Raw genomic sequence first — 24492 nt, 5'->3', positions numbered from 1 at the left:
GCCCAGCAGAACCGTCCTCAGGCAAACACGAAAGCCCGCGTGCAGCGGCCCAGGAAGTCCGGCTGCATTGCACAAAACATCGAAGGTCAGCCCCGCAACTGGCACGGCGAGCGCTGGTGTTGCAATCCCACTTCTCACACCAGCTGAAATCGAAGTTTAGGAAGGGAAGAGAAAAAAAGCAGCCCCTGCTCGGGGCAGCCAAACGTGGCCCCCTTGCTCGAGACCAAAGCTTTGTCCTTCGTCCTCCAGCTGCATGCCAGCGGGACGTGGCCGGTGGGTGTTGTGGGACTCTGACTGCACCTGCACAGGCTCGAGGCACCTCTCCGGCCCCGTGTGAGGTGGGCAACCCTTGTGCAGCCTCAAACAGGCCTCTCCCCTGAGGGAAAGCCGTCCTCGAGCCCGGCCGAGGAGGAGAAGGACCCCACGGTCACAGCAGGGTGGTGCCAGAGGGGAGCACGGTGCCGGGGAGCTTCTCCCACCTCAAGCATCTGGTTCCTGGAGGAGAAGACCTCGGAGGAGAGAAACCAGCTCCTGCTCAGCATCGGCCTGGCTCTCCGTGCCGTTCATCTGCAGCTCCCCGCCGCTCTCTCCTCCCCAGGGGCTGAGTCACTTCCTCTCTCTGGTCTCGACCAAATCGGTTGCTGATGACTCGCCTACACCTTCCCAGCCTTTGTTGAGCCCCGTTTGTCTTTCAGTGCACCTCTGAGACCAGCGAGCTCCCCTGCCCACAGCTCCGCCAAGCCCCGGAGGGGAAGGGGAAGGCGCATCTGACACGACCCTCTCCTGGTAGCAGCACCGGGCTGTCCCTGCCCGCCTGCTCCTTTTCAATTCCTTTCCTTCCTGATGCCGCCGGCAGCACCATTTCTAACATCTCCACAGCCAGAAGGAGACCCGAGCCCTCTGAAGAGCAGGCAACTGCTGCTGGTCCCCCAGGAAGCGGGCTGGCAGAGCCTGGCCGTGACGTCCCAGCTACCACAAGGGCCAGGAAGCCCTTCATTAAGTGAGTTTGGGTTTAAAATCTCAACCGAGTCCTGCACGCGGTTCAGAAACGCCCTCGGCAGGAAGCAGCAGCAGCAGCTACGGCTGTGGCTCGTCAGCGCTGCCGTGCCCCGGCACCCGGAGGCGATGCTCCTGCACGCGCCCAGGGAGCACAGCGCACCGTGCACCAGAGCCATCCCCCAGCCAAAGCCCTCCCCGTGCCCCTGCGCCTCCCTGGGGAGCGAGCTGGGGTCCCCCAGCCCAGGCTCCCTCTGGTCCCGCGGGGCCGGGGGCTGCCCTTCGTCCCGCAGCTGCACGCTGTGGCGTGTTCGCCCCGTGATGCTCTCGCCCCTCTGCACACCAAGAACGCCGACGTGACGCTCCACACCGACAAACGGCAAGCAGCGTGAGCTGCCACTCGGCTCCGTGAATTCATGTTTTGAAACTCTCTCAGGACACGGAGTTCAAAAAAGAATTGAAAAAAGAATTACCACTCGGCACAAAGAGACCCACGGAAACGCGCGGCCAGCCCCGAGGACGCACCGCCGCCACAGCGTGTCCTCACCGCCCAGCGCGGGAGCTGCGCGGCCACGACAGCGCTCGTCACCTTCCCAAATTTGCCCTCCCAGCTTCCAAAGCAGAGGAAACCAGCCGGCGGCTCCGTTGCAGCTGAGGAGTAACAATAAATACAAGAGGCCTGAGTCAGAGCAAAGCTTTTCCCTTCGCTTGCACTCCTCCGGCCTCCCGGCACGGCACCGGCACCTCCTGGGAACCGGGTGCTCGCCGGGGCTGCAGCCGCAGAGGTGACCGTGGCAGTGCCAGGCAGGGGGCACGCGGGGCACGCTGGTGTCCTCACGGTGCAGGGGGTCGCAGCACCCCCCCGGCCAGCCCCTGCCTGCCAGCAGCCCCAGGCAGCCACGTCTCGGCAGCCACACGCGGGGCGCATCGCTCTGACCGCCGGCTTTGCCCTGGTGCGCGCACGCACCGACTGGACAGGGTTTCTCAGCTTCAGGTAAGGAAGTCCTGCAAGTCTGAAGGCCCCAAACAACAAAGCGTGGCTGCAGAGGTGGCAAACGCACTTACAGACAGACACACGTCCAGCGAGTTTGCTCAAGGCGGGCGCGTGCGACCTTAGCTTTTACCGCTTGTTTTTTGCTTTTAGAGGGAACTCGGCTCCGTTCGCTGATTTCCAAGCTCTCACTGCAAGGCCCAGCGCTGCTTCTCGGCCAGCCGGAGCCGCAGCTCCTCAGCTGGGTTAGTGAGGACCAGCAGGGAGCTGACCGCCAGCCCGGGACGGGGAGCCTCCCCCCCCTCAGAGCCATCCCCGGTCCCGTTACGTGTGTTACTGAGAACACAAGGGCCCAGATCCGCTCAGCTCCCGACGTGCCCGTGCGTCTCAGGAGCTCTCCTCTTGCTCACCGCCTTTTCCTCCGATTACAAAACCCCAGGAGACGTGGAGCAGCGCTCCAGTACGGACGGGTGAACGTCGGGCGCCGCGTGCGTCCCACCAGCCCCATGGCTCCCGTCTCCACGGTGGGGTTTGCGGTTCCTGTACCTGTATCTGAGTCCTTTTGATCTCCATTTGTTCCGACAGTGAAAGGCAACTTCCGCTTCGTGGCCCTCTCTTTCACCTCTTTGCCGCCATCGCTCCGGTCCAACTTGGGAGTCTTGGTTAGAGAAACTTTATCTTTATCCTGGGAAGAGAAAGGAGACAGCGGGTTAGCAAGCACCTTCCCCAGACCGTGGAGGGACCGACTGCCACCCCAACCTCCTGACATGCTTTTCCTCCCCTTCTCGCAGGGCTGGGTTTGTGCATGCAGCAGAAACGAGCCCCCCTGCAGCCACGGGGGCAAGAAACGGCTTTTGTCCTCTGGACAGGAGAGCGAGGAAGGGGCACCGAGGGCTGGCACAGCAGCCAGCACTGCCAGCCCCATCCTCTACCCGCTCACTGAGACCGAAGAACGGCTCGTGGTGGCTGAGGCACCGCTCTGAGCATCCCAGCAGGTCCCTGCGCGCTCAGGGAGGGCCGCAGCAGCGAGCGCTTGCTTGGTTTGCCGGAAAGGCCAACTCATTTCACCCAGCTAAAGCCCCAGTGCCACACCGCAGAAGAGCGAGGCCAGCCTGGGCTGATGTGCAGCGCGAAACCCTCAGCAACTGGCACGGAGGCAGAGGCCTCGAGGGCAGCAGGGGCTGGGACTGGGGGACCAGGGGCTGTGCGAACCAAACGGCCCCAGGAACCGGTAAAGGGCTCCCCGGGCCCGGAGGCGAGTGGGGACGGCCATGCCCAGGAGAACTGGGGGCTGCAATGTTTCTAGCACAGGAATACGGCGTTGCTACTTGACCCTATGTGATAAGGGGTTATTCTGGAGGATATTCTGGCAGCCGGCGGCCTGCCAACGTTCCCGTTATAGGGCCAGCCCCGCAGCCCCGCGCGCCCAACAGGCCGGCGCTCCGGGGCGCCCACCGGCCGCGGGGTTGGCCGTGCCGCGGCGAAAGGATTGCTGCAAACGCTGCAGGAAAACCCGCTTCTGAAGGGAGGGCAGCACAGGTTGAAGGATTTAGCTGCTTAATTCTAAGCTTCTTCCTACTGGGATTTTAAGAGGAAAAGCAACCTTGAGCACAAATCCCCCGTGAGCGTGCACGAAGGCGCAGGAGGCGACGCAGGCGCCGGGTGAGCAGTGAGAAAGCTGGTGCAGAACTGAAACTGCTGGAGCTCCACGCGCTCAGAATGCGCACAGCCAAAGTCACGCAGTTGTAGCTTGTGTATTTCAGAAACTATTAGCTCAGGCATGTGCTCCGAGTTTCACCCCTGTGCAGCTGCTCTAAAAGCGAGGCCAAAACGAGCGGCTTCTGTGCTTTCAAACAAAACCTCGAGCCTAGGCTCTAGGTACAGTTAGATGCAATAAAGAACCTTAACGTTTCAGATCATGCAAGACCATCGCTGGAGCCTCAGACAAGCGCAGCCGACAGAAATTCCTGCGTTCAGAGACGCCGGCCAGGCCGCCTGCAGCCAACTCCTGGCAGGTGGCTCCTGCGCCGGCCTTCGCGAGACCATGGCATCACCACACGCATCGCTCCTTCCTCCTCCTCGGCTGCACTCGCAACGCTCGACCTCCTCATCCACGTTCCAGTGCAACACTAAGGCCTGAAAAAATGGGGCTGGGAATCCTTTTTTTGGTAAAGCAAGCAAAAGGGACCTATCTGAGAGCTCAGCAGCCTGATCCCTGCTGGCGGAGCGGCTGTCGGGGCTGGAGCTGGGCACGCTCCACCGCAGGCACCGCCACTGCCCGTCCTCCTCCTCTTCCTCACGCAGCCACCCCAGGTTGCATCTAAACACCACGTGTTCCAGTGCTGTTGTCTTATTTTTTCTGACGTGGACAAAAATAGGTTGCACCACGAAGGTGCAGGTTACGCGCTACTGCTCTCACCAGTTCCGAGCAGCTCCGGCAGGGCAACGAGGCCAGGGACCGGCAGCAATTCACAGCCAGAACCCAGAGAGAACAGGGGAGAGGTCGGCCTCTCGGCAGCCCCTCACCAAATTCCTCATCATTTATCTGAAGCCCACAACCAGCCCTCCCACCGACCACCTTCCAGGACCACCTTGATGCCAGCAGGCCACTTTTTCCTCCCCAATTCAACACAAGCTCTGACAGCAACGCTACACCGCACATCTGTGCGCCCTGCCCCGGCTCAGCACCCAGGCAGCAGAGGTGCTGAGCTGCTTTCTCTGGGTAGGAACAGCAGCAAGGGCACGGCCCCAGCGTGCAACTCAGAAACTGCCACTGCACTTCCAGAATTCCCCAGCCTGGCATTTTACCCCTGCCAGTCAGGGCTGGGACAAGAGCTCAGCACTGGCGCTGCCCACGCAGCAGCAGCAGCAGCAGCAGCCGTGCGGCGCGGGCTCAGAGCACTGCTGCAGCCCCGCACTCCCAGCACCTCTTCCACTGCTGGAGGCCCGTTTGGGAGTCTCGTGCCCGACACCGATGGCTCCGGTCGGCCAGGTCCACGTGGTGGCAGCTCGCAGCGAGGCAGGTAGTTCCGGAGGACTCCAAAGGTACCGGTCACATCTGACGCTTCTCAGATGGCGCTTACCACATCGGCAGCTGTGCTCGCTGTCTGTGGCTCCTGTTCCTCGCCCGGACCTTTCAGGCTGCCTTTCCCACCCGGTATTTAAGTACAAACGAACCTTTTGCCTGCTTTTGCAGCAGGAGGCCAGGATGCGGTCCAGCCCCTGGCACCCCGTGGCGGGATTTCCTCGACTCCGAACGCTTCTCCCAGACGTCAGCTCCACGGTGAGAACTCCAGCAAGAGGTCAGTTGTGCTCCGCACAAAAAACGCGGCTCTTTGTTTGTAACCTTCAAAGGGAGCGCAGCTGGAGCGCACCCGCCGCGTCCTCCGCTGCCTGTGAGGCTCGCGGCCTCCCAGCCCACCCTGGGAGGCTGCAAGGGGGCTGCAAGGGGGCTGCAAGGACCAAACGGAGCCATAGGAGCAGAAACGCAAAAAGGAGCGCGCTGGGCTGCAAGGCCCAGCAGAAGCAAGCTGAAATCTGCCAACTGTTCTTTGCGACAACTTGTTTAAAGCCTACCTGCGCTGAAACTCCCTCAATCCTTCGGGCTTCGCTCGCTGCTGCGGTGCGAAAGCCTGAGCCTGCAGGCGGGGGGGCCGCGGGGACTAGAAGCCAGGTCAGGCGTTCGCTGCCCGACTGCCGAGCGGGAGCTCTGCACGCTCAGGAGTGAGAAAAAGCACGGCAGAGGTAAAAATGCAGCTCATTCTACAAAGTTATTGCAACCTTGTTAAAAACGCCCTGTTAGAGGAGAGACAAAGAAGAAGGGAATCGGGCAAAAAACCTGTTCCCAGACGAGGAGAGCCCAGCGTGAAAATGGAACTGGCTGCGTGAGTCCCGACGCCGGGCAAGCTCGGGCAGCGCTCCATCTGCATTCGCCCTAACGCTCAGAGCTGCTGAGCCAGCCAGGCTAGCAGAATTAACCACCGGGAACGAAGTCCCGGCCCCGCTTTGAAGATTAATTTGTTCAGCAGCGTGATGGTAACCTTTCATTCTAGTCGGAGCAAGGGAGATCCAAACTCTGCTCCCCCAGAAAGCAGCGGCCTGCTGAGGCGGCCTGCAGACGCTGCAGTGAAGCCACCGCAGAGAAATTTAGGCAGCTTGGAGAGGAACGTTCCTGAAGATAATGTCTGCTTTCGTTTTCTTATTTTAAGCTTTACTTCTGTAATTATTTCCAATCTTGTAATGAAGAACGTAGTTCTTTTCTTGAGTAAAAGCAGTTTTCACTTTTAGGTCATCTTGTGTCTCGGCTAAGCTCTGATTCATCTGAAAGGTGCAAGAATCGGGTTTCACGGAAGGAACAAATCCAAATGAATCGATGCTGCAGAGAAATGAGTAGGAGCACCCACGTGCAACGCAGGCGCGGGGCTCCTCAGCCTCTTGCTGATGGCCGGGGAGGGAGCTGGGGGCACGGCCGAGAGCTCCGCAACGAGAACAGGTTCCCCTTTGTCGGTGCTAAGACAAGACACCTTGCAAAGGGGACACAGCAGAGCATGACTTCAGGAGAAATCCCCAACCGCCACGTTACGTTATTAGTAACATTTACTATATGAATACACGAATTTACTACGTGAAGCCACCTCGAGTTAGGCTTGCTATAGCAGAAGGGTGCACCATGAGTTGCTGCTGGGTGCCATGTGCTGGAGCTGAGGGCAAGGCGCTCAGCAGCGCCGTGCTGGCTCCTCTTCACACAGACACCTCTGATCAGCAAGAGAGACACTGACAGCAATCTGCTCGGGTCATTTATGGCACATATGAACAAACGCCCCGTTCTGTCCTCATGCACAGCTCACTCTAGGCCAGCTGCCTATCCAAACTCAGGTTTTCAGGGCAGAAATAACCACGTAGCTCTTTGAGGTGCAAAATTCTGTAAGAGAGCCACGCGCAACCCTGTGCAAGCCAACGTGGACGTCCAGCAGAGAAGTGGGGTGAGTACGGTCTGCTTTGCAGGCAGGGCCGTGTACCTGCAGCCTCCTCTTCCTCCGTCCGTACAGCGGAGCGGTGCTGTCGGTGCCCGCAGACCCGCAGGACTGCTGCCTCTGCTGCCAGGCGCTGCGCCGTGCTCTCGCGGCACCACCAGCAGAACCTGACTCACAGCCCAGCCGCTTATGCAAAGCCTTGCGTGGAAATCCCCGGCGCCCTTTGTTCTCCAAAACGAGTTGAAAGTGTTTCAGGTTGCACCGCTCGTAAAAAGCGAGCAGCGACCAGGACAAGCGGCAGCGGCGACGTGGGAAGCCCAGGAGGACCACGCGTGCCGCCGGAGATGCCCAGCGCACGCAGCCGTGCAGCAAGCACGCGGTGCTGGGAGCTTCCCCGCGGTCACGCAGCAGCACGCCGTCGTTTCCCAGCCAGCCCCACCGGGGAGCAGAGGAGGCTTCGTGCCCTGCGGTGCAAGTGGGGACGGGCAGAATTCAGCGGGCCACCAAGAGGGCACGCGGGATGTGGTGGAGCCACCGCGTCCCTGGGGGCCTTTCCAAAACCAGGGGACAGCGTGTGAAGTTTCAGACTGAACACGTCACGATCAAGGCTGCAACAAAACACTCACAGTACGGAGACGACCGGGTTTGAATTCCTTTGGAGAGGCTGGCGGGAGCAGAGTACCCTCCAGCGACCGGGGGCTGCTCAGCCTCGCTCACATCTGGCTCAAAGCACCCGCGTGCCCCGCGCTCCGTGCGGCGCCAGGAGCCCCAGCAGGCAGGCAGGCCCGCCTCCCCTCTGCTGGAAGCGGGACAAGGGGGGAGGAAAAAGAGCGAGCCCCAAACCCGGGCCCAGCACCGTCCTGCTCCGTGTGCGGTCCGACACCGCAGCGGACGCGCACCTCAGACCGTGCACGTCAAGCATTTCCCCCCCCCACAAACAGAAATCCCCTGCCGCAGCCCACAGCGAGCCGTGTGGGACCCGGGCACGTCAGGAAATGGTTTCAGCGAGGGCTCTCGTCCTCGCTGGGGCTCTGCGGAGCCGCGGCAGGCGCGGAATTACTCATATAAGGCGCGCATACTTCTCAGCAGCCCTTCGGGCCGCGCCGGCGGCCGAGGGCCGGGCAGGGCTGAGCACAGCAGCGGCCCTTATAAGGCCCCGCCGGGCTGCGGCGGCCACCAACGGGCCCGGCCCCACGCCGCAGCCCCCGGGGCCCCCCCCGGGACCCTGACAGCCAGGAGGGGCTCGCCCTCCCCCTCTGCTCTGTGGCAGCGAGGCACGGCGAGTGTGCGAACTCCATTCCGTGCCCGTGCTAAGGCGGTGGTGAAGGAGAGCCCGGAGGCAGCGGTGGAGCCCCGGCACCGCGCTCCAGGCCCCCCCCCGCCCGCCCCCACCCCCAGTGCCAAGTCGCCAGCTCGGCCTTTGCGAGTGTTGACAAACGCAAGATAAATGGAGAGCAGCGGCCTCCGGGACAGGCAGGTAGAGCGGCGGCTGGACGCGGGAGGCCCGAGGGCCGCGTGCTCTCGCCCTGAGTCACCGCGGCCCAGCGCCAGCGGGACGCGGGGCGGTTCGCTGCGGGGCGAGTCGCTGCGCCGCGTCCTCCGGCACGGCACCTCGGGGCCCGCAGGACAAACCCTGCGAGCTGCTCCTCTGCTGAGACCGGAACCGAGGAGCAGGAGGGCTCTTCCCCGTCCGTGCTGACGCCTTTCGACGGGAAGCATGAAATCGGTTGTGTCCCGAGTCATTTCGCCGGAGGGAGCTCTCCAGCCCCCTGCCCGTGAATAACCCGCGGCCTTCAAGCCGCGGGGAGCGGGCGCAGGAGGATGGGGGCTGACTCACACCACGACCGATCCGTTCCCTCCCGACGCACCTGCGCCCACGGCAAGCTCCTCGCGTGGCACCACAAAACCCCGGACCCGCGCTCCCTGGGCCCCAGCCCCGTTCGCCCAGGTAAAGGCTGGCGTCTCCCCGCGCGGGAGCCACGAACCCCTCGGCGTGGATCCCAGAACAGATCTGCGTGCACGCACGGCAGCAGAAAGGGGAACGGGGCCGATGCCACGAGCGTGCTCGAAAACTGCGTTTCTGCCTGGGATTTCCCCGCCGGCTGTTTGTCATTTCCCTCCTCCCGTCAATAACACGACCTCGCGCCCCGCGCAGAGAGAAGCGGCACTGCCACCACAACCCCTCGGACCCCGGGGGGAAGCGGCAGAGCACGAGACGCAGCACCCGTGCCGGGACAAAGCTCAGCGCCACGACCGGGGCTGCCGAACGCTCCCCGGGGAGTGCCGAGCAAGGGGGTGAAAGGGAGGCGGGCGGCGTTTGTTTCCGTAGCAGAACACAAAAGGGGTGGGTTTAAATTTGTGTTTTAAGGTAACATCTGAGCACAGCTTTCTGCAGAAGTGCTTACCGGGAGCTACCCGTACACTGGGGAGGGCCTGAAAAAGCTGCGAGGGGAGGCGCAGCGCAGGTCTGGAACAAAATGAGCATCGGGGTGCGGGAGACAAGGGGAGAAGCATGGGTTTATTTACCCTTAAACTCAGGTCTCTTTTCAGCAGCCTCCTCTCAGGCCCGGTCAGAACCCGAACACCCCACATAAACCCCCCCAGCAGTAATTCTGCAGAGCAGCTCCCGGCCAGGCCACGCTCAGCACCCAGCGCTGGGTGCAGCAGGACCAGCCCCGTCCGACCTGGCTGCGTGGCCAGCCAGAGGAGGGGAATCTGCTCCCTCCCATGCCACACACATACAAGATCGCCGCTTTGTTTGGCCCTTCCATGGCTTAGCAGGAAGCCTTACAAACACCCAGTCCTTCTGGAAGAGTCTTCCCAACACCCCCACGGCTCCTCCGAGGCGGGGCTAGGCGGCTGTAGCACTTCCCAGGAAGTATTACGGCCGCCAGGAAAATAAAGTGGACCTCATCTGCCAGCAGAGTGCCAAAACAGACTGGGTTCAGGTGGTGGCAGCCCGAGGCAAGCTGCTGCCATCTGAAACGCTGTCACGGCTTGAAGCCGTCGGGCACAAGGGGCAGCATCCCCAAAGGAAGGCAAGTAAACAAGCCACGCTACCTTTTTCCCCGTTTGTTTCTCCACCATGTCGTTGCTGAGAGAGAAATCTTCTGGCTGTGGTGTTTTAGAACACCCACCCTTGGGCATCGTTCTGCCTTCCTTACTTGATCTTCATTTATGCTGCCATCGCCTCATCATCAACCGTCTGTTTAGAGAGAGAGGAAAAGACAAGTCAGACATCACAAAAGGATCGTTTCGCTGGGGAGAAAGGCAAGACACTTCCCGGGGGATAAACCCGCACTGAGCTCTTCCGGGGCAGCCCCGGGACGGCAGAGCACCCACACGCGGGTAAAACCGCTGCCGGGCGGCAGCGGGCTGGGACCTGTCGCTGCAAACCCAACTTGCTTCACGTGCAGGGGAAGCCTGGAAAGGACTGCGCCCAGACACAGCAACCTCCTCCTGCTCCTCTGCTGCAGCACGGCCCCGAGCGCACGGCCGCGGGACGGGGCAGACCCCGGCGGTGTCGGCCTCGCTCCCGGCCACCCGCAGCACCGCCCGCGCCTCTCCGGATTCCAAAACCTGCTCCCCAAACACGGCTCCGCGCTTTCTTCTCGTAACCGGGTTCAAAAACGCCCCGAGGCGCAGCGCTCCCGAGGCGCCGGCCGCGGGCTCCTCACCCTCGCACCGGCGCGGCCGCGGCGCCTTGGCCTAGGTAAGGCAGTTCGGGGAATAACAAAGCGCTCCCGGCTCCTGCCATGTGTTGCCTGGTTACAGGGCTGAAAAGACAACTGACATCTGAAATACAGCGAAGCGTGAGCTGGAACAGGGATCAGAAAGGCGGGCTGCAGCCAAGGCCGGCGAGGCCTTTTTAGGTGAACAAAAATATCGCCTCTCCTGAGAGCAGAGGCTAAAAAGCAGCTGTGCAGCAGCAGAGCGCGGCGCAGCGACCCACGGCAGCTCCTGCGGCACAGGTCTGGCTCTGCCTGCACCGAAGCGGCGCAAACAGCGACCGCTCGCAAACTCTTCCCCAGCTAATTGCCACCTGACGAGGCTGCGCGTTGCACCCATTAACTTCTGAGAACAGCGGCTGGCTTTCTGCACGGCTACAATTGCAGGAAATTGTCCAGGAACAAAGTCACGCAGGGCTGCATCACAAGACTGGGAATCCTGGGGGCGGGGAGAGAGAAGGAAAAAAGAAGGAAGGCAGGGGGAAGGCAGGAGCCGCGCCGAGCCGGAGCCTCCCGCCCGGGCTGGGCACCACGGCCCGGACCCCACGGGTCCCGAGGAGCCGGGGCAGCCCCAGCCATGGGGAGCGGGTGCCCCACGGGGACAGCAGGCAGGGGGGCCGGGCGCTGGGGGTCCCCCGAGGAGTGTTTTCCTCGGTGCCGCCTTTCAGAAGCGCCCTGGAAATCCCGCCGTCATTCAAGCGGTTCATTTACGCTTCACAGACTTCAGAGCCCTTTGGGTTGGTTTGTGGGTTGGGTTTTTTTGGCGTTTTTTTTTTTTTTTTTTAAAAAAAAAAGGATTTCAGAAGCGATTCCCAGCCCCCTCCCAGCCCCGCAGCATGGCGCAGACAGCGCGAGGAGTCCCGGGGCTGGGCGCCCTCCTCCTCCCGCAGCGGCTCCGTGCACCGAGGCCTCTCCGCGTCCCCCTGCTCCAGGCGGCGCTGAGCCTCGGCGGCCCCAGCCCTTGGCTCTCGCACGAGCTGGAGGCGAGGCAAAATCTGCCTCCCCGCATTTCTGCTCCTCATCACGTCAAGCCCTCGTGGCAGCGGCGAGCCCCAGCGAAGCCATCGCTCCACGGCTTCTCCCAGCCCTTTCCCGGCAGAGCAGCTGCTCCCGGTCGTTACCTGGCTCGTCCCGGCTGGGGGCTGTCCCCTCGCTCCCACCCCCGGCCCTCATTGCAGCGCAGGCAGAGGCAGAGCGAGCGCGTGCCGGTGCGAGCAGCGGCGTCGAGGCCACCGGCACAGTCGCCCGCCCCAAGGGATTTGCTCCAGTAGCCACCGAAAGCCCACGCGGTGGAAATTCCCATGCCTCGCGCCCGGCGCTGGAGATGTGAGTGCACTCGGTACAGGAGCCTAAAAGCAAACAGCTCCGCTTTCTGCCCTCCACGAGCTCGCTCTGCTCCCAGCAGCCCACGCCGAAAGCCAGCCCCAGGCCGCGGTCCCCGTTCCCAGCGCCTCGCCTCGCGGCCCGCACGCTGCCGGCGCCTTCTCGAACCCTCCCGCCCGCTCTCGCCGTCGGCGCGGCCGCCTGCAGCCGGGGCGGCCGCCTCTTCACGTGGAGCTCCGGCAAACCTGCTCAGCTGAGAAAAGGCCAGACGGATGCCAGATTAATTCTGCGCCCCTTCTGTTCGGCGAGCTGACTCATTACGCTTGGAAAGCTGGCTGCCTCTCCGTGTAAACAGAGCGCTGGCCCGGTTCGCAGCTTGCAGGGAGCGTTGCATTTGCACAACAATTACCAACGCAGCCTCCCTGCTCGCAGGAGGTGCGGGGAGGTGAGCCCCGCGCTGCTGGCCGGGGGGGCTGCCTGGCCCCGGACCCCCCCCGGCGGAGCTGGGCCAGCCCCAGCACCCCGCTGCCTCCCGCACGCCGCCAGCCCCGCTCGCCTCCCTCCCCGCAGCCCATCGCCACCGCTTCTATTTTGTAAACAATTAACTAAGCTCCTTGAACGAGATGATTACATGTCTGCCGCACAATAAGAAGTGGGAGACCAAGTGAGCTCAACGGAATATAATCCCTCGCGCTCCTCCGGGAAAACAAAGGAGCTCTTTGCCTCTGGCCGGCGGCCAGGGCGCTGCCGCGCTCCACCTTCGGCGGGGTGCGAGCCCTGCGCGCCGCACGCGGTGACGCCAGCCCCTCCGACCTGCTCGCAGCCCTCCCTGCGTGCCCCGCGAGTCGCTTTCGATACCGGGTCCCCTGCGCCTCCCCTGGCATCGCCGGGAGGAGAGGGGCAGCCCGTGCTCACCCGGCGCGCCCTGCCCCGGCCACCAGCCCCAGGTACGGCCCCCAAGTCTGAGCCCCGAAGTGTCTCACGGCACGCACGCACAGACGCACGCTCCTCTCCCCTTCTCGGGGCGAGGAAGCCTTGGAAATGTTGTTTGGTTCGCCCGGGGCATGCCAAGCCCAAAGCCACACACTGAGACCAAACGCGCCTGTGGAGGACCTCAGAAGCGCTGGTCCCAAAAGGGAAAGGAAGGAGGGGTGGGGGGGGAGCCGTCCGCCCCTCCGCGTTGCACAACGGGGAGCAGCGCTCGGCCGCGCCCCGGCTGCTGGAAGCGGCGGGGGGCCGCTGGGAAGAGGCGATGGGAGCAGCCCACGCGCCCCCGAGCTCCGCAGGAGGGGAGAACCCCGGCGAGCAGAGCGGGCAGACCCGCGCGGGTCAAGGTCTTCGTGGCCGAAGACACTGCGATGAGCAACGCCCGCGTCGGCGACACGCAAGAGGAAATGCAAACCGTGCCGAAGCTCCCGGTGCCGCGAGCCGTGCACGAGGTCGCGGGACGGATTGCTGCCCTGTGCCCCCTGCCGGCCCCGCTCCTGGCCCGGCCCCGCGCAGCACAGCCGGGCTCCGGCCGCTTCCAGCCGAAGCCATGACGAAGTAGCTCCCGCCCAGGATCCGTGCGTTGGAGCTCGCCCATACCCCGCCAGCTCGGAGTAAGAAAAGATTGTGCCGACTTCTTCAAATGCCAGACAATAAGAAAAAAGCTGGCTGGAGGCTCTTACCCACTACAGAAAAACTCCAACACAAGGATGGGAATTAGAGGCGCAGACGTTATTTGCGCAAACCCAACACATTTGTTTGGTCTGTAAAGGCTGGAATAGGAACAAGCCCTGTCGAAACACGAAATTTCTAAAACTCGGGCTCCTTTTGAGGACTCTGTCCCAGAAAAAAACACGTGTCCTCAGATCTTTAAAAATCCCCTCAAAATAACAATTCAAATAGATCACGCCCAGATTTTGACACCTCCACCTGCCGGGAAGCAGGGGGACAAGACCAGAAGTTGAGGACTTTTCACGGTGCTTCTCCATCGCCCTTCTGATCCGGGCGCTACCAGAAGCCCCGGCCCAGCTGCTGGCCATCTGTGTGCCCAAAAGCCACCATCACCGTCCCTCGGGCTGAGCGCTGCTCGCGCTGCTCCGTGGATGCGCTCCCAGCATTGCCCGAGTGCCCTGTGCCGCTCCTGCCCCTGCCCCTCGGCCCCAGGGTTCGCGCCTCGGGCCGAGCGCCTCCAGCTGCTTCGCGCGGCGGCGGGACGCGCGCCTTCCGGGAGGAGGAACAATCGCGCTTTGTGCTCCGCTTCGATGCAGGAAGAGTAAAGTCCGTGCTCGTCCGCCATCGGCAGCGAGCACGGGAGCAGCGGGAGGCCCGCGAGCCAGGCAGTGCAAACACAGGTGCGTTCCATTTAGCAGCCTCGCAACGGGCGATCGCAAGGATTAGCTATTAATAAGGCACCGCAGCGCGGTGTGCTGCTCCTACAGCCGCTGCCAAAACGGGGAAAGCACCGAGACCTCGGCATCGCCCCCGGCCCGGCGGCAGCTGGCTGGAAGCAAGTTCACCGGCAGTCACAGCGGGGTTACCCCGGTCCCAAAGCCCCTGCGCCCTCAGCTTCAACCCAGCTCCCTCCTTCTTGCCCCTGGGACACCCGGTGCTTTTTCGTACTGGCCTTTGGGCGGGGATGCTGCTCCTTATTGCGGGTTCTTACACAGGGAACATCTTTTCTCCCCTCCTAGTCCCTTCTCTCGCTCCTAGCGCCCGGTCCCCGCCATAAATACCCTCCTTCCTTCTGCCTTTCTCAGACGTGCATTGCGCCAGCCCCACCGCGGCGGTGCGGTCGCCCCTCCCGATGCGCCTGCAACTGCTCGCATCCGGCGGTCCCTGCGAGAAGAACTTCTTGCAGCAAGAAGAACTAAAGCAGCTATCGGCATTTTGATCACCTGCGGGATAAATGCATCTTCCTGGGGCTTCTTAAGCCCCTGAATAAAGCAGAGCAGCCGTGAAGCTCAGTGTGCCGAGCAGTGCGGGTTTGTGGACGTGCACCCATGTCCCCAAGGACCACAGCCAGGAGGATGCTCAGAGCCTGGCTGGGCACCGCGGGAGCTGAACTCCTTGGGGGTTTTCTGGCCACAACTTGCTACCCGAAGCAATCCCCGCCAGCTGCTTCAGCTCAAGGCACAGCCCCACGTGTCCTCTGCACGAGCCCCAACACCGGGCACTGGGCTAAAACCAAGGTGACGGCTCTGAGTTTCTCTGTTACACTGCGTGCTGCTACTTAACGAGATTACGTTTGGAAATTTCTGCCCTGCTTCCCTGTGATTCAGAATATTCCAGACGGGCCCGTTCTCAGGATACACGGCGCTGAAATAAAAGCGAGCCCTGGCCCGAAACCACAAGCGACTGCTCTGTCCGTGCGGTTTCTCCGGGAGCAGCTTTTCCCACAAACCCTTCCCTCAATTATCTCCGTGCAGCTGCCTCTCGCTATTGCTACATTGCTGGATGCCGCCGATTATCTGGTTTCTGGCCAAGGTTACAAAACTGTAGTTTCAGTCGGTTCTCCGAGCTGCGGTCTCGGAGCAGGATCGGCGGCGATGGGAAACCTTCGGAGGAGGCGCGCTGCAGGACGGTGGGAGCGGATTCGGCCCCATCGCCCTGTGCCACACGGTGCAGGAGCTGCTCACGAGCCGGCCACCGTCCTGGTGTGATTGCAGGGAGGCTCAGGATCGGTAAATCCTGCCGGAGGGGAAGGTCGCTGCGCTGTGCCCATCCCTGCTCCGCTACGCTCAGAACACGTCGGGTTTCGGCCCAGGGCGAGCTGCAGCCCAAACCCATCTCCCCCAACAAAAGTCCAAAGGACTTGCACAGAACAGCACGGTGCAACGACAGTGATCAACAGAGCTAACTTTAAGCAGGCTGCACAGGAAGCGTTTTTTGTGTGTCTAGGAGGAAAAAATGCAGCCCCAGCCAGGCAGCTCGCCCTGAGGAGCGAGAGGAGCGAGGGGCACCGCTCCTGCAGCCGGGCTCAGCGCGAGGCGAGCCTCCACGTCCCCGCCACTCCCACCTCTCCCCGAGGTCCCGCCGGCAGGGACGCACGTGGATTCTCCGTTGGCTGATTTACTTGGATAAAACGTAACGAACACCACAGATCCGGGTGCTCCCTGGGATAAAGGCTTGCCTGTAACTGGCCGGGCTGAGGCCAGAGATGTGTTTCGCAACGGCAAGATGTTATTTTGCTCTGACACCCGGGGAGGCCGCGAGTTCCCACGGCCTCCAGCGGGCCCCACGCGCGGCTCTCCAGCCTCGCCGCCCCGTCCCCGAGCTGCGGGACAGGAACACGCACTTACCGCCCGTGCACACGCGGGTTTTTGTGCAAGAGCCGGCCGCCGGGTCCAGCAGCTCCCGCCCTTCCTGACGATGTGCCCACGGACCCTTCCAAATCCCCTTGGAGCAGGACGCAACCGCCTCGTCCGTGCGCTTCGACGTCCTCCACAGCAGTGCTGGGGCGAGCCCAGCTGCTGCTCGTCTGCCGACGGGAGGCTCGGGAGGGTTCTGCAGCTTGCCTGGAGCCAGCTGTGCGAGGTTTGGGTCGTTTTATTTAAATAAGTTACTCTGACACGCTGCTAGCACTTATCTCTGTATATACACACGCACACGTGCATGGACACGCACGCAGGGCGCACAGACACGCACCGCAGTAAAACCCCAAAGCAGTTTTGCTCCGGTGCTGTCCGGCCTCGTTACATGCCTCAGCGTACAAAAGTCCAACACAAAGGCCAGCTTTTACTACACAGAACCCCAACCAACTCAAACGCGTCCCTAAACCTGAGAGGAGACAACAACCGACCGCGTTAATTACGTGGGAAATAAGGAAAGCGAAGGCACGCTGCAGAAGGTGCCGCAGCCCTCGCAGCAGGGCCAGCTCTGGGACCGCCCTCGAGCCTCGCAGGCAGCAGTGACCCGCTGCCCGAGCCGCAGGGACCCAAACAAATGCTTGTCCGTGCACAAACTCATTCCAGGCCACCACCTCGCTACAGCGTAAGTAACACCTCCCAGCCGCGAGCGCAGACGAGCACAGCAGTCTGAGCACAACACCTCTCTTCCTCCTCCTTCTTGCCCAACTCCTCTTGGTTGCAAAACCAGCCAGAGGACATCCGAGGCACCTAAACCGGGCTCCTGCTTGAAGGCGTTTTTCCCTCTCCCGCACCAGCCCCGGGGGCCGTACGGAGACCTCCCACCTCCAGCACTCGCAGGCGGCTCTGCCCACCACGAGGTACGGCAGCCAAACCCTCCGCCGCCAAGAGCTAGTTTAGGACAATGCATCAAAGCTGCAGACCCATTGTACTGCGGCAGGAACACCCAGCTCATGTGATGCTTCCCCTCGAGAGATGGGAAGGATTGGTTCATAGCTCACACTGAAGTCTGTAAGCACGAAACCGATCCACCGATCCGGGGGAGAAGAGCCCGGGGCGTGTGAAGTTCGGGCTGGCCCGGGGAGCCCTGCTGCAGACACACCACGGGGCGCTGGGCACGGTGACCAGCGGTGGGGGAGAGGCTGGTGCTGGGTTCAGAGCCCCGGGGCTGCTGCGGGACGTCCGCGGCACGCCTCTGGGCTCCGCGGCACCGCACGCGCTGCTGCTCCCCGAGCCGGCTGCCTGCGCTCTCCGAGGACGGGCGCGGAGGATTTCCCACATCGCCCTGGCACGGCTGCCGCCGACAGACCGCGGCGGTGGGGCGTGACGCGGTGTGCTGCAGGGAAGGGGCTCGCGGTGGATTCTGTTGGGGCCCTGCCCGCCGCCACCGCCGGGGTCCCGCGGAGACGTGTCGGGACGAAGGGGACGCCCGCTGCCTGGCGGAGGCAGGAAGAGGTTCGGGCACGGCGCGGTTCCGCTGCTGGCGTGCCAAGAGTGGAACCGGGGTTAATTCCCCACAAATCTGCAGCCGTGCTCTTTCCCCCCTCCGCCTCCGCCTCTCACATCGCAGCGCTTTTGAAGGTGATCTGCTCTATGTAAAGGCACGGGAACGCACTTACCAAAACGAGCATGTTCTTGTAAAGGGGAAATTCAATTTTCTCTACAAAGCCATTGTCGAACATGTCATCAGAGCGGGAGCGATGGGATCCGTACAGCGGGGCCTGCTTTTACAGATTGCTTCTGTAGGGACGCGGCCCCGCTCCCCGCAACTCCGAGCTCTGCTGACCTTCGCCTCAATAAGCCGCCCGCACACGCAGCCTCTCCCCCCCGCACCGAGCAGGACAACGTGTTACAAAGCTACCATTTTATAACTGCATATACAATGTGTGCATATATATATATATATATTTATAATGCTTTTTAACACCCGTTGAAAAATCAAGCAGGGTTGAAAATACCAGTGAACCATTAACACAGAGCTTGGTCCCAGCGGTGCCGAGCGGCCGCGGAGCCGGCGTGGGCTGTGAGCACAGAGCCGTGCCTTCAGCCAGGTCCGTGGTGCAAACCCCTCGTGCCTCCCGGCAAGCACAACGTGAAGGGGTGGGAAAACACCAGGAGCCGCACTCCCCAACCCCGACCACACGCAGCCCGCCCGGGAGCACCCGGCCGGGAGCACGGCCCCACGGCCACCCGGGTGCTCCTGGACGGACCCCAGCCCCGGAGCTGGAGGACGGGGGTCACTCCCTAAAGGGCAGGGTGCGACGTGACATCTTAATTCACCAGCGGGGTCCTCGGCGGTAACACGAGCCGCACAAGCTGCAGGAGCGTTGCTGGAATTCCAGGGCTTCGCCTGGCCGGGTACGTGCCCAGCTGATGGGCAGGGGCCGAGCTGAGCGCCCTGCACGGGGCGGCCCTGCAGGAGCCTTCCTCCCGGCCGCGTGAGCCCCAGCTCCAGCTCAGCATCGCGGCGACCCGGCCGAAGCCAGCTGTACGGGCTCGCCCGGTGCACGAATGAATTTCGTTACCTGCTCTTGCACACGGTGAGGAGGGAGAACAAATAACCTGCCCGAAAGTACGTCCCGGTAATCATTAACTCGCAAGTTAACCCCCAGGGGCGGGAGGCCGGCACAGCCGGAGCGCCTCGCGCCTGCCCGTTCACCGGCACCCTGTACGTCCAGAACAGAAGGCCCGCTCCTGAGCCGCGTTTTGTTCCCTTTCTATCCCAAAGATTCGTTTCCTTGCCGGAGCCCACGCCTTCTCCAGACACCTGCAAGGTAAAACTGGCCACTGAGATAGCCCGCGAGCCGCGGGCTTCCCTCCCGCTGCCCCTGCTTTGCCTCCTCTCCCCACCACCCGCCACCTTCACGAGGCTTTGCTTTCTCCTGCTCCACAGCTGAACCCCTGAGCGAAACCCCGGGCTCCCAGATGGCCACGGAGGGCCCCAGGAGCGGGGTTACTGGGAACTACTGGGGACACGCACGGGGTGCCCTTGGTGGTGGGTGAAGCCCAGGCGTGCGCTGGGCGTTCAGGCTGCTATTTTGCTCCGGATTAACGCCATCCCTCAGCTCAGCAGCCGCGCCGGTAATCCGCCCCCACACGCCGGGCGAGCAGCAGCAGAGATTTAGGGACACCGGGGCACAGAATCACTTAATCCGTGCTGCAGGTGTGGGTTAGCAGCCCCTTCCCCGCACCGACACACACAACTAACACGTAGCGAAGCCGTGCTTACGGAGCTGGAGGTTTTGCTTGGGGAATTCAGGGCACTACCCCGATTTTTAGAAATCCCACTGGCCCCTACGGCACCCCCGGGCTGGGGGGACTTGGCTTCGTCAAGGAGAGCAGCGGGGGCTGCCTGGAGGGCAGCAGACCTCAGGGCATTAAGGGAAAGCCACGGAGAGGCCCTGCCGGGACGCGGGGCTGCGCAGGGCTGTTTGCAGGCTGCTCCCCCATGACCCGCGCTGATCACACCGCATTTTCGCTAAGCCCGGGGATTTAAGTGAAGTCACCTGTTCCTCTGGCATTAGCTCTCCAGGCCGTGTTGTGCTTTCTCCTTGCTCCCTCTCCCCTCGGCCTCCCCAGAACAAAAGATTCCCCACGCCTGCTCTGCTCCACTCCACCCCTTCGGACCCTGGAGCAGCCCCTGTGGTTTGAAGAACAGCTTTAAGCAGCAGGTTTAATCCAGCTTGCTTTTCTTTTTCCTTTCTTTTGAAATCACCACCACAGTTCCCCACAGTCTTAGTCAACATGGAATCAAAGATCACCCAAAACAACGCCTCCACTCTTCACAGAGCTCAGTGCCAAGAGCCCTACATCATGCAGAAGACAATTTTCTCCTAATTTATAAAGCCCCCCCCCCCCCCCTTTCGAGCTGTGACGGGCCATGACATTTTGTCCCCGACCACACACGCAGGGAGCAGGCACAGCACGGTGCCCTGAGCCGTGCCGGGGCGCATCCCTGCAGCCCGCAGCGGCACCACCGGTGTCTGCGGCACGAACCCACCTGAGATCGAGCCCAGGAGCAGAGGAGACGTCGAGCCCGCCCTGCCCTGCCGCCGGCACGGGTACAGCCGGCACGGGTACAGCCGGGACGGGTACAGCTGGGACAGGTATGGCCAGGACAGGTACAACCAGGACAGGTACAGCCAGGATGAGTACAGCCGGGACGGATACATCCCGGACGGGCTCTACGCGGCACGGGGCAGGCTCCAGCCCCAGGAGCAGGATGCAGACGCTGCCCCAGCTCCATGCCGTGCCTGTTCTCGGCACGGCTGCTCTCTGCCGGGGTGCCTTCGCCCTGCTGTATTTTCTCTCTCCCATTCTTACTCTTTTGCATCTTCCCTCAGCACGTGATTCGGGTTTTAAGCCGAGCTTTGTCCTCGTTTTAGGGCGAGTTAAACACGCTGCTGCTGCTGCCATCAGCCCAAGGGTGTGAGTCACAACCAAGGCTGCACGTGAAGCCGCTTCCCCGGCATTCAAGGGAAGGCGCTCCCAGTCTGATCCCCCCGCTCTGCCCCGCGCACAGCTCTGCCCGCGGGTGCTGGGGCAGGTGCACGCAGCCCAGCTCCGTTTGCTTCCAATCTGAACCGGCTTCGCAGCGGCGTTACACAACAGCAAGAAAAGCACTGCCGTGACACGCGAGTGAAGGACAGCAAGGAAATCTGTAAGGGCAACCGCCCCACAGCATGCTCCGAGTTTCTTCTCCCCAGGTGTTTAGGGGCATGCCCAACATAGCCCCTTTATAGAGACCACCGCCTGGCGCTGTTTTATGAAAATGGGCATTATTTATTCCTTTGAGCAACCCTAAAACTCTTGGTCACTGTGAAATTTTCCGGCTCTGAGTTTCATAGGTTCTCCATTTTTTTCTCTGCTAAATCCTCCAGCGCAGCAAGAGGCGAGGAGACGTGGAAGGCTGTCACGCTCTCTATTACTCACCGCTGAGTGCTACCCGCTACATCTGCTTCCTTTAAGAAGCCTTAAAAACTTATAAAACATCTTAACGCCGAGTTCAGTTTGCTGCTAGCAGCGCGTGAGCCGCTCCACCCCAGCAGAGGCTGCAGGCAGCGCCCTGGCACCCAGCGGGGTCAGAGGGGAGGGCAGGGCGCGCGCCCTCTCCCTTCGCCTCCCTTGAGCCGCGGGGCTCCAGCCGTGGTCTGCCAGAGCTGATCCTCAGCGCCTATGGCAATGCTGCCCATTTTCAGGTGCTTTCGGTTTTTTTCTTAACCATTTTCTGCTTTCCACTGACACAGAGGTTTATTCTGTTTTTCGCGAACCGCCGCTCCGGCAGTGGCTCCATCCCCTTTCCATCGGCCGTTCCAGTGCAACCACTCACTGCTACCCAGACCAAGGAACTTATCCACGTTTAAAACGTTTTTGCAGTATTTTCCCCCATTCTGCCCCCAGCCTGGTCCTGCAGCAGCCCGGCCGGGCCGTGCACCCGGCGAGCAGCAGCGCGGGGACACGGCCGGTGCCGCAGAACCTGGCTCCTGCCCCCAGGGCCAAGCAGGGAGCCACACACCGCATCCCGAAGTAACGCTGGGTTGGTAGGGGCTTGGTCACCAAAATCGCTGCTGCTGGCGGTGACCACGGCTTGGCTTGGTTCGTAGCTCCCTGATGGGACGAGGAGATGCCAGAGGGTGGCCACGTGCCGGCACCATCAGCAGGGCAGCTCGGGGCACGGCCCCGCCGGGTGAGGACGCGCTCTGAAGCCCGGCTGCGCTCTCCGGCTTACCGTGTGGGCGTCACCGAGATGTTCTGGTAGCCGGCATTATCGCACGGACAGCAACGCAGGCCACGGCGTGGCTCGTGTGTCATCTCGGCGGCGTGGCCAAGTGCTGCAGGTCCATCCGAGAGCGGCGGCGCGGTGCGAGCCGAGGGCACGGCGAGGTCTCAGCCCCGCACTGCCCGGCCCGTTTGCCGCTTGGCAGAGGTCGAACAGAGCCCCACAGAAAACGGCCCCAGCGGCAGCGCTCCTCGAGGCCAGGCATCGGCCACACGCGGCCAAGCTGCCACCCACTCACTCACAAACCCGCCCCGCGCCACGCTGCCCGCGCCGTGCCGCCTGCGAACACCCCACGGGCAGCTACCGCACGCCGAATCGCTGCACCACAGCCCCCCCAGCGCCGAAGGGCATGGGCCCAATTCATTTCGGCCTCTGTAAACCCTTTTGCCTTACAGACTCGCGACTGAGATCGAGACAGATTCAAAACGGCTTTTGCCACGCGAATCGGAGGGTGCCGGGAGGTGCCGCTCGCTGCCAGGCCTCGGCACTGCGCTGCGAGCGATGGAGCCTGCCCGTCCCCTCTCCTCCTGCGGCGCTGGCACCGCGGGGTCGCTCCCCGGCCTCCCCCAGGCCCGGAGGCTCACTAATACGGCCGGCTGCCCGCTCCCAGATTATCCAGGCTGCAGATTATCCGCAGCACAGCTGCGAGCCCGCCCCGGCCAGCAGGGCCACCAGCCGGCACACGGCACTGCGCGAACGTGCCCAAGCTGTGCTCAGGGCCAGCTCCCACCCAGGAGCAGGACCCAGCTCCCCCCCACGCCATGCCTGAAGCAACATGCACCGCAAGATGGGTTATCTGCGGGGTGTTTGGTCGTCTGAGTGAGGGCAAATGTGGGCGCCCCAGCCCTCTGCTAGGTTAAGGAGAGCGAAGGGCCTGGCCTGGTGTCCTCCTCCCCTCCTCAGACCTCGCCACTGACGAACAAGGTCCCTGGGCCTGGCCAGAGCCGTGCAGGACACGCCGCCCCATCAGTGATTTGTCCCTGATCCTGCGGGGACGTACCCGAGCCTCTGCTCCCCGCTTTGGGATGGATTCATTTACTCCGGCGTTAGCTCAAAAGGTGCTATCGAAGAACAAACGGAGAACCAAGCACTGCTTTCACGGGATACTTCCCAGCGCATCGGAGCTTCGTTCCATGCTCCCGACAAAGACACTTTGCAAAAGGTTGCTGTAAATTCTGGGACGTCACGCCTACCTCGTGCACAGCCCCGACTTACTGCTCCTCTGGCTCGAACTTTTGCAAATTCCTCTACCATACAACACCGTCCTGCCACGGAGATGCAAAAGAGCAGCCAAAGCGCCCTCTGAAACATTCCCTGCCTGCTGAGCAGTGCTGGTTTGTCACGGCCCCGATACAGGAACCTCAGGCAGGTCCCTGGGGAAGCTTCGGGCAGCGGGAGCACCCGAACGATGCGCAGTGCACACACGGGACGCTGGAGGACCCAGATCTTGCTCCTCATTGCACTGACGTGGGACCGTGCCCTGTCCCCCCATCGCCACCACCCGCTGTGCATCCTCCCCCAGGCCGCCTGGGGCAGGGCGGCGCTTACCTGCGGCCCCTAGGATGGCGAGCAGTGCCTCGCAGAGCGCGGTGACACCGCGGCACCGGGCTCGTCGGGCTCAGCCTCCCAGCGCTCCTGCTCTGCTGGGGGCTGCACACACAAGGAGGGGACCAGGGCCCTCATTGCTGGTGGCTGCCCCTTCAAAAAGGACGGGCAGAAAGCGCTGTGGACATCACACGGCGTGGGTCTCCGTACGCCGGTTTCGCTGGCACCCCACTCCTGCTCGGACAACAAGTGGGGATTTTTTTCCTGCTTTCTGAACACGACTTGAGCAGCGCGTTCGATTTAGCACGGCGATGCGCAGGACGGGCTGCAACAGCTCAGCACTTTGCGGGCCGCGCAGACACCCGGCACAACGCATTGATTAGGCCGGGGCTTTGCATGCTAATTTCCATTATAACCGGTCCACCCCCTTTGTATCAGGCCCGTGAATGGGCGCATTGTCTCAGGGCCGAGCATTCCTCATACCAAGCCCCGGCAAATGGGAGCCCTGGTGCTACGTAATAACAAAAACAAAATCCCAGCAGAAGTCCATTAGCATCCAAAGGGCCGGTAGCTTGAATGCATCAGAAGAATTCTTTGGAAAGTAAGAGTGAAACGAATGTAATAAAACGCTGCTATTACGTGCTGCTCATTGTCCAGAGGAAACCGTCAGAAGCAAAGACCTTGACTCCCGAAACGCGCCCAGTGCAGCGCACGCTGCAGAGCCCACGAACGAGGCTATTAAGAATTTTAAGCCCTGGAGCTGCCCCAAGTATGGATTACTCGATCTCGTCCTGAGCACTTGATC

At 62.3% G+C, this 24492-nt stretch overlaps 1 protein-coding gene across 5 annotated transcripts in view; it reads right to left on the bottom strand.

Annotated features, from left to right (window-relative positions):
- Positions 1–24492, bottom strand: part of ANKRD11 (ankyrin repeat domain containing 11) — a 124181-nt gene that overhangs the window by 23720 nt on the left and 75969 nt on the right. For all 5 annotated transcript variants that reach the window (XM_080552139.1, XM_080552136.1, XM_080552140.1 and 2 more), the window contains 2 exons: positions 10021–10165; positions 2534–2672 (listed from right to left, as the gene is read on the bottom strand). In XM_080552139.1, coding sequence (XP_080408265.1) covers positions 2534–2672; positions 10021–10107 — 226 coding nt within the window. In that variant the 5' untranslated portion in view covers positions 10108–10165. The remainder of the gene's footprint in view (positions 1–2533; positions 2673–10020; positions 10166–24492) is intronic.

The sequence above is a fragment of the Anser brachyrhynchus genome (genome assembly GCF_964034855.1).
Source record: "Anser brachyrhynchus genome assembly, chromosome: 12".
Lineage (NCBI taxonomy): Eukaryota > Metazoa > Chordata > Aves > Anseriformes > Anatidae > Anser > Anser brachyrhynchus.
Note: the sequence above shows the minus strand (reverse complement) of the source record. Positions and strands in the feature narration are given on the sequence as shown.